This window comes from Chrysochloris asiatica, unplaced genomic scaffold (assembly GCF_000296735.1).
Source record: "Chrysochloris asiatica unplaced genomic scaffold, ChrAsi1.0 scaffold00154, whole genome shotgun sequence".
NCBI lineage: Eukaryota > Metazoa > Chordata > Mammalia > Afrosoricida > Chrysochloridae > Chrysochloris > Chrysochloris asiatica.
Window position 1 is genome coordinate 6,001,988 of NW_006408672.1, and position 10,234 is coordinate 6,012,221.

Consider the following 10,234-nt stretch of genomic DNA (forward strand, 5'->3'; position numbering starts at 1 on the left):
CCCCTGTCTTTTCAAAAATAATCTTTTGCTTTCTTCATGTATGAGATTCTTGATATCTTTCCACAGCTTACTATCTACTGTATCAGTTTTGTTCTTGAGATGGTCTATAAATTCATGTGGGATATATTTTTTGCTCAAGACCCTAGTTGGGCTCTTGTGGACTTATTTTAATTGTTTTTTCAACTTCAGCATGAACTTGCATATAAGCTTCTCCTATATATCTTCCTACAGACATAGTCAGTTTGATTCCTGTGTAATCCATCTGGTGAGGTCCATGTCAACAGTCGTTGCTTATATTGCTTAAAAAAGATATTGTAATGAATAAGTAATTGGTGTTGTAAAATTCTTTCATGCCATCTCCAGTATCATTTCTGTCTCCAAGGCCATATTTTCTAACAATAATCCTTCCTCTTTGTCTTCACTTTCCATATTTTAATCACCAGTAATTATCAAATCATCTTGATTACATGTTTGATCAATTTCATACTGAAAAGTTGATAAGATACTTCAATTTTACCATAAATGATTTTAGTAGTTGGTGCATAAATTTGAATAATAGTGATATTTACTGGGTTTCCTTGTTGTTGTAAAGTGCTGCTGAGTAGGTGCCAATTCATAGTGACCTTGTATAGGGTTTCCAAGGAGCAGCTGGTGGGTTTGTATGCTGATTTTGCAGTTAGAGTCCACTGCTTGTCCTACAGCATCATACCAAGACTCCAGGTCTTCCTTGTTGGCATATGGATATTATCCTCTCACAGAAAACTTTGTATTTCAAGACAGATCTTGAAGTGCTCTTCAGTTTTTCATCCATGATTATCTGACTCAAAATGGAAAATACCAATGCATTTCAGATCACTAATACCTAGCATATCAATCTGTATGCATCCCATTTCATTTTTGTGTTTCCAGTTTTCTTAGATTCATACTTCATACATCCAAATTCTGATTATTAGTAGATCCCTACAGCAGTTGCTTCTCATTTTGAGTTGTTCCCCAACAGTAAATGAAGGTCCTGAAAGCTTTACTCTATCCATGTCATTTCTTTCCTAATCATAATCTGAGTGCTTTCCAGCCTGATGGGCTCATCTTCGGGCATTATAGCTTGTAGTGTTCTGCTGCTAGTCTTAAGCTTTTCATTGGCTAATCATTCAGAAGTGGTCTACCTTTCCTTCCTCCTAGTCTGTCTTAGTCTGGAAGCTCTTCTGAAACCTGCCCACTATGGGTGATCCTCCTGGTATTTAAAATACCAATGGCATAACTTGTAGCAACACACAAGGCACCACAGCATGACAGCCAGATAGATAGGTGGTGGTGTTCCCTAACATGGGCTCAAATTGGGATGTAGTCCTTTTTTTTTTACATATTTCTCTGTAGATTGACTTTTTCTCTGTCTTGCATCCTGAGTCTTTTCTGGAAATTTTTAGCTGAGCCTTTATACATTCAAGGCCTGAATGACATTCTCCTGTTATTGTCAGTTGTCACAAAGTTGGTTCCGACTATTGGTGACCTTATGGATAACAGAACAAAAATGTTGGCCAGCTCTATTCCATCTTCATGATGGCTAGTATTTTTTAACCTATTGTTGGAGTTATTCTGCCATTCCATCTCATTGAAAGTTTCCCTTATTTTTGCTGATCCTCTCCTTTAATAAACTTGATGTTGTGTTTTAGAACATGGTGTTTCCTGATGGTCTGCCCATAGTAAATCTCTCCATCTTCAACTTTAAGGAACATTCAAGTTGTATTTCCTCTTAGTCTGATTCGTTCTTTCTTCTGGAAGTCCATGGTATATTCAGCAACACCATGATTTGAGTGTGTTTTCTTTCTTCCTTTCTGAGTGTTCAGATTTCACACGCATGTGAGATGATTAAAAATACCCTGGCTTGGATAAGACACACTTTGGTCCTCAAAGTGAATTACCTGCTTTAAAAAATTTAAGAGTCTTTTGCACACCTCCTACCTCACATGATGCTGCTTCAGGAAAGGAGAAAGCTTCCTAGGTATTTCTAAAACTACCATCTTCCTGAAATCTCCTAGGACTTTCATCTTTTCTTTTATTATTTCTGAAATAATTGATTTCAAAATACTTTGATATGTATTTCCTATGTGAAGTCATTATCTCCTTGAATGTAAGTTATCAGAAAACAGTAATGTTTCAATTTTCAGATGTCTCAGTACTAGTACAATGAGATAGGTTAGTTAATTGGTGGTAGTGGTGGTGGCATGCCGTGGAGTTGGTTCCTACTCATAGCGAACCTACATTGGGTTTCTGAGGCTATAAATCTTTACAGGAGCAGAAAGTCTCACCTTTATTCAGCAGAATGACTGGTAGTTTTGAACTTCTGACCTGGAGTTTAACAGCCCAACTCCTAACCATTATGCTACCAACCATAGCTCCTATCTTAGTTATCTAAGTGACATTAAATAATATCAGTGGACTCATGGTGTGGTACTGTAGAATCTTCACTACACCGTGACCACAAAGTTGGGAGTTCATACCCATCAGCTGCTCCTCAGAAACCCTATACAGGGTTGCTATGAGTCAGAATGGACTCAATAGCATTTAACAACAACAAATAATATCAATAGGATGTTGTGTTCCTATGCTGGGATACGACGATGCTTAGAGGAAAAGTCTGTGATACTAATATTTTCTTGGTGTCCTTCATTGTACACACTGAACAAGGCCTTCCAATACTATGTCCTTCCTTATTAAATCCTGGAGATATAAGGAATGCTTTTAGTGCCATGAGAGATGTCTACTTCTGTGGTGGTTTTCTGATTCCTTGGATAATTTAACAACTATTCAACATTCATCAAATTTTGATTTTTACTGAGAATTAGGAATAGGTTCTGTTACTCTTTATCTCAGAGTTTAAAATATTGTAATGTTAGGTAAATGAAGTTCTCTTTAAACAAGAATTATAAGGGTAGCTTCCCAAAGGATCATATATCTAGGAATAAATGTAACCAGAGACAAAAAGGACCTACACAAAGAAAACTACAAAACATTACTGTAAGAAAAACAAAAGAGACTTACAAAAATGGAAGAATATACCATGCTACTAGATAGAAAGACTTAACATTGTGAAAATGTCAATACTGCTTAAAGAAATATACACATATAATGCAATCCCAATCCAGTTTCCAACGACATTCTTCAAAGAGATGGAAAAAACAATTACAAACTTTATATGGAAAGGAAAGAGACCTAGGATAAGCAAAGCACTGCTTAAGAAGAAGAATAAAGTTGGAAGGCTCTCAATCCATGATTTCAAATTTATTACATGGCTACAGTGGTCAAAAATCCTCACCACTGGACCAATAAACAACATTCTTATCAACGGAGAAAAGATTGAAGTTGTTAAGGACTTCATTCTTTTCGGATCAACTATCAACACTCATGGAAGCAGCAGTCAAGAGATCAAACGACATGTTGCATTAAGCAAATTTGCTGCACAAAACCTTTTAAAAATGTTGCAGAGCAAAGATGTCAGCTTGAGGACTAAGGGGCGCCTGACCGAAGCCATGATGTTTTCAGTAACCTCATATGCATGCAAAAGCTGGACAGTGAATAAGGAAGACTATAGAAGAATTGATGCCTTTGAGTTATGGTGTTGGAGGAGAATATTGAAAGTACCATGGACTAAAGAACGAATAGATCTGTTTTGAAAGAAGTGCAGCCAGAGTGCTCTTTAGAGGCCAAGATGGCCAAACTTCCTCTCTCATACTTTGGACATATTGTAAGGAGGGAGCAGGGGAGGGGAAGGAGGAGAAAGTAGAGCACAGCGTAGGGAATAGACACATGATAGTTTGGGTGTTGGGTGGGAGCAATACAAAAAAGGGGGAGGGGAATGGAAGAAAAAGGCAGGAGAACATTTAGGCAGGGTTACATGGGCTAAATGGGACAGAGGTAAATTGTGATGTATGGTCAACCTTAGAACAACAGAGCTCTGTGATACAGAGATTGAGACATAGAATCGGCAAAAGAAGGGAAATAAGGTTAAGATACTCGACTGTCTTATGATTCTTGGTTTCCCTTGCCTACTACTATAAAATAGACACTTGAAGGGGAGAAATAGGAATAGCCAGAAACATGACTATAGAACGCATGTAAGTCCATCTTCAGCTTATAACTGATTGGAATACCTAAAAGGGGAGCTAGAACTTGCCCAGTGAAAGAGTTTTTCTGCGGAGCCTTTGCATTGCATAAGATGGTAGGTGGAATCCTGATCCCCATCCAGAATCTACTGAGGTGGGAAATTTCCACTTGAAAAGACAAGCACACCAGCCTGGAGCAGCTAGAAGGAAAAAAGATACTTCCTGAAAGAAAGACCAGCAGGAAAAATAAAAAACAAAAATGTTAGTCTGATTGACTACAACAAGAACAAGCAAGTTGTTCACCCAGGAGCCATTGAGGCAGGCAATCAAAACCCTTCAGGGCAAACCCCCTTCCAAGACTGAAACTCAAAGGGAATACATGAGCAGGTATATAATCTAGCTTGCGACCACATTGGTCTACCAATAAGGGGAAGTTGGGGAAAAGCAGCAATGAAGATGTGGGCTGAGTCCGACCACGTTCAATAGACTCCCATCAACCTGGAGTGAGACCTGGTTGGCCAGCACTATAGCTAGAGTGGAGTTAAGCATCCAGCTGATATAAAGAGAGGGGAGATGCACAAGAACCTCCATACTTGCAGATAGTACCCATTTGGCCTAGCTTCAATGGCTGATCAGAACTCGACTAGAAGAAGAAAGAAGAGGAAAAAAAAGTGTAATACACTACAATTTCATGAACTTGGCCTATACTTCTGGATGTAGTAGCTTAAAACAGGGAAAGAATCTTCACAGCAAGGATCATTTCCATCCACTCTGTATACAAGGTTGACAGGGATGGGCATCTTAGACATTGGATACCTAAAATGGGGGTGCTATAATGGCACAAAGTAACAGGCTTACAAGTTTTCAAGAGGTAGTTTAATTTCAGAGGGTGCAGGGGAAGGTAGGATCTCTATTAAGTGGTTTTCAACCTGTCTAGACAGGGCTGGTGAAAGGACATGGAATAAGACTCTTGTAGTTCAATAGTGAATAATTGTTATCAGTCTTGTAAGAAAAGGATGGGAGTGGTTGATCTTGTAGTCCAGGGGCAGAAGAATCTGGGACCATCAGGGGAGAAAAGCAGAGTGTGGAACCCTATCCAGAGAAGTAGCAATGCCAGAGATGGAGGCAGAGACGATGACGTGGAGAGATGGAGAGGCTAGACTCTTGGAGGGAGAGGGGCTGTGTGCTGGCAACCAGGGGGGAAGCTTGCAGGGTATGCCCTTTGGTTTTTTGGTTGTTTGAATTATTATATATTCCCAAATGCTTTGGTGTACATCCAAAACAAAACAAAACAAAAAAACAGAGGGAATAGAAGCAAATGCTGTTGAATGACATGCATGGAGGGGATTGTAGTCATTGCAGTGAAACAACATATGATAGGATGAGTGTAACGCTGATGTTATTTCATGTAAACTATCACTCATTTTACAATAAAAACTTAAAAAAAAAAAAAAAAGAACTGTAAGGGTGGTGGAAAGTGTGGTCTATACCACAGCTGTTCTGTATGACATATGTTTAATATCCATCTTTTCTCTTTATTAGTCTGAGTAAACCAGAACTCACTCTTTTCATCTATTTATTTATGTTTGCATTACCATTCCTCCTTTTTTATTCTATTTCAGGTGCTGGGGTTCCCCAGTTCCAACCAATTGCCTTGAATGGCCGAATCCAGGTCCTCAGCAATGGTTCCTTGTTGATTAAGCATGTTGTAGAAGAAGACAGTGGCTACTACCTCTGCAAGGTCAGCAACGACGTGGGTGCAGATGTCAGCAAGTCCATGTACCTCACAGTTAAAAGTAAGAATAAAAATGCTCCATTTTACTTAAACAGGTCTTTTGGCTTGGGTTTTCAGTGGTCTGCATACAATTTTGTTTGCTATATTTGGTGTTTAGTTTTGTTATTTTGGAAAGAATGATAAAAAATCTGGGTTCCTCCTATCTGGAAGATGTGCTTCTCACCCATTGGCAACTGGTAAAGGCCCTCAGCAACTCCGAAGGTAAGTAGGTGTTTAACGTTGGCACTTATATTTCTACCATGTTGACTGTATGGTGTAAAGTTCAAGAAATAGTCTCAAATGTGTTCTTTTCAGAAGTCTATTTTAATGAATTTTATTATTTGAAAGTGGTCTTGTCCACAGACTTCTTTCTGAAGATCACTGTGAAATTAAGCAACTGGAAATCTCATTACCAAAAACAAACAATATATGGAAATAGGTCCATTACATTTATGGAAACAACAAGAGTGATCCTTTGCTAATGGTCCATGCTAACCCAATTTATACAAAGCACACCTTGAAATATAATAATTTCCTTACTTTGATAACTATACCACCATTTAAAGGTTGGACCATGAACCCAACTTTTACTGAGAGCTGCTAATAAGCAAATGGTTTTACATCTAGTTTATAATGACTTGCTTATGTTTCTTTCCCTATGACTTTCTAATGCATAAACTGACTTCTTATTGACTATAAGGCTTTGCTCAGATATTCTTTTGTTTAATTCTGTAATAGCTTAAAAAGGATCTCTACAATATCATTTATTAAGAGGGTTGGGTTTAAAAGTGAATTTCATTGATGTTTGTGTATCAAGACTAGTTACATGAAGACTAATATCTATCTTAATCACCAAGACTTTTTGTAATCCACTACTCATAGCAGAATAAAAATATTTATAAAACTGTTATTTCCTGATGAACCAAATAATAGTTCTAACATGGTTTTTTTTGTGCAATAAACTTTTCACATTCCAATACATATTTTTGACTCCTATTCTGTATTGTCTGAAGGAACTGATGTTCAAGTATATGAAGACAAATTTTGACATCATTTAAATCCAAAGCTATGATAATCAGTTTGAAATTTATAAAATGATAAAATATTGACAAAAAAACATTGGGAGCTAAGAACCAATGCTAAGCAATTTTGACACCCCTCCCCCCTTTCTTTCCCTCCCCTGAGAAGAATATATTTTGAAGTTAGTTTAGTAAATTGTAAATTAATCAAACACTCATCTATTCTATAAGCATGTGTCAAGGCAAGGACTGCTCTATGCCGGGCTTTATGAAGTATCTAAATGCTGTCAACCATGGGCTTTAGCCTCATGAATGAAAGAGCTTGTTGTGTCTTTGAAAGACAGATGAAAAGGAAGGTGGTGGTTGTAGTTAGTTACTATCAAATCAGTTTGTACTTATGGTGACCCATGTTATAGAGTAGAAGTGTTCCATAGGGTTTTCTTGGCTATGATCTTTACTTTGCAGATTGCTACGTCTGTTCTTCCACAGTATCTTTGGATGGGTTCAAAACATCAACCTTTAGGCTAGCAGTCAAGCACAAACTATGTGCATCACCTAGGAAGAAGGGAATAGCTACTGACTATGAAGCAAGGTACCATATATATGCCTTTCAGTGATGAACATTGTCAGCTTGAAGGAATAAAAGAAGGCTTCTTGGAAAAAAAACGTTGAAAGATGGGTGGTTGTTATATGTTGGCAGGTAAGTTTCAACTCATAGCAGCTGACAGGTTGAATTGCTATTTTATGGTTAGCACTCCGGTGCTTATCCTACAGCGCCACACTCCTGGAAGATGGGTAGAATTGAAAAAACATATCCCCTCCTGGCATGATTTTACACTAGCTGGAGTTCTGGTGTGGCGCTGTGGGTTAATGCGCTGGACTGCAAAAGTCGGTTTGAACCACAAGGTTGGCAGTTCAAGCTCACCAGCCACTCCTTGGAAACCCTATACATGGTTGCTATGAGTCAGAACTGACTCGATGGCACACAACAACAACAACAATTGGTGTGTGCTTGGGAAGGATAGAGACTCCTAGTATGACTGAGACTTGGCTTTACCCCTTACCGCGCTACCTCTCTCCTGGGGGACTTGGGCATGTGTGTATCCTCCATAGTCAGAGCTAAGAATTTCTTTTCTTTCTTTTTTTTTTTTGGTAGCATCATTAACTATAGAATGTGAACCTGTGGCATTTGAATTCAATCTTATACAATGCAGGTGTTTCAAATAGAAAAGTTGTTCTTTTGCTGTTAGACCAGAAGGACTAGATGGTGTCTAGCTACCATTATTGAATATTTTGATCAAAGATTCTTTTTTAAAATCCTGATCAAAAGGGAGAAAAACACATACTGGAATTTCAAATTCCTATGGAATCAAGACTTCCTGGAGCCATTTGATCTGGATAAATCCCCAAACTCTTGCCTTGAGATAACCTTTAAACCGTAAACATTACATTAAAAGTATTTCCTGAAATCTTCTTTAAAGTGATTTTTAAATAACTTCTTTAAAGTGATTTGAGATTCAAACTGATATTTATAAATTTTGTTGTTGTTGTTAAGTGCTGTACAGTTGGTTCCAACTCATAACGACACTGTATAGGGTTTCCAGGGAGGACCTGGTGAGTTTGAGTCGCCAATCTTGCAATTGAAACCAACTTTGCAGTCTAGTGCTTACCCTGCTGTGCCATACCAGAACTCCAAACCAAACAACAGCTTGGCTTTATTAGTGAAGAATACCTGCTTCAAGCACTGTGCTATTTAATAGAATGATCTATATGAGTCTTTACAAACTTAATAACAGTGACAAATATGGGATTTAAATTGACAATCACAACTTGAAAGGTTTGATAGGAAATGTAGCAGTAGGTTTATTGGAAAAGGAGAATGGTGGGTTGTACAACTTGAAGACTATAAATAGTATCACTTTATAATTGATAGGACACATAGCAATTATTGAATTGGATCTCTTTTAAACCGTAGAGTTGTTGAGGCTTTCCCTGAGATTGGAATCGTGATGACAGATACAAGAAATTAACAAATCCAAGGCAGGAGAGAACTGCCTACTGAAAGTTTTGTGGTCTACAGAGGAGGTAATAGGCTGAAGTATTTAAAAGAGGATATTTCAAATACAAATGATTCATACAGTAGCCCAAAGTTTAGATGATCTTAATCCATTCAAGCTATATTCAGATATTCACACAACTTATTTTCACAGTCTTAATAACCCAGAAATGGTTTTAAAGTGATTTGAGCTTCAAAATCATGATTTTTTAAAAAGTAGAATATTTTCAGTCTGAACAACAACAAAAAAAAGGTAATTAAGGGGAAAGTATAGCAGATCTCCTCGAAATTTAAAGTGACAGTTTCCACTTAAAACCAAACGACCACCACTCATCTGTCAGTTTGTCGTACTGTGGTGGCTTGTGAGTTGCTGTGATCTTGAATTTAAAATACCAACCAGCAGGGTCACCCATGGTGGACAGGTTTCAGATGAGCTTCCAGACAAAGACAGCCTAGGAAGAAAGAGTAACGAATTACTTCCGAATAATTAGTCACTGAAAACTTTATGAATAGCAGAGCAACACTGTCAGATATAGTGCCAGAAAATGAGCCCCTCAAGTTGGAAGTCATTCAAAATGTGACTGGGGAAAAGCTGCCTCCTCAAAGTAGAGTTGACCGTGATGATGAGAATGGAGTTAAGCCTGTGGGAGAAAAGCCCACAGGATCTTCATTTGCTGAGGGGGCACAACTCAAAATGAAGAGACTACAGCTGTAAACATCCATTAAAAGTTGGAACATGGAATGTACGAAGTATGAATCTGGGAAAATTGGAAGTTGACAAAAATGAAATGGAACACATAAACATTGATATCTTCGGCATTAGTGAGCTGAAATGGACTGGTATTAGCCATTTTGAATCTGACAACCACATGGTTTACTATTCTGGGAATGACAAATTGAAGAGGAATGATGTTGTATTCATCGTCAAAAATAACATATCCAGATTATTCATGAGGTACAACGCTGTCTGTGATAGGGTAATATCAATGTGCCTACAGGGAAGCCCAGTTAATACCACTATTATTCAAATTGATGCACCAACCACTAAAGCCGGTGAGGATGAAATAGAAAAATTCTATCAACTTCTTAAATCTAAAATTGATCAAGCATGCAATCAAGATGTATTGATCATTACTGGTGATTGGAATGCAACAATTGGGAACAAAGAGAAACTATCAGTGGTTGGAAAATATGGCCTTGATGATAAAAATGATGCTAGAGAACGCATGAAAGAATTCTGAAAAACCAATGATTTGTTCATTTCAAATACCTTCTTTAGACAGCA

General features: G+C 37.8%; 1 protein-coding gene across 1 annotated transcript in view; it reads left to right on the top strand.

Annotated features, from left to right (window-relative positions):
- DSCAM (Down syndrome cell adhesion molecule) overlaps window positions 1–10,234 on the top strand; it is an 888,132-nt gene that overhangs the window by 515,408 nt on the left and 362,490 nt on the right. The window contains exon 15 of the mRNA XM_006870860.1: window positions 5,723–5,896. Coding sequence (XP_006870922.1) covers window positions 5,723–5,896 — 174 coding nt within the window. The remainder of the gene's footprint in view (window positions 1–5,722; window positions 5,897–10,234) is intronic.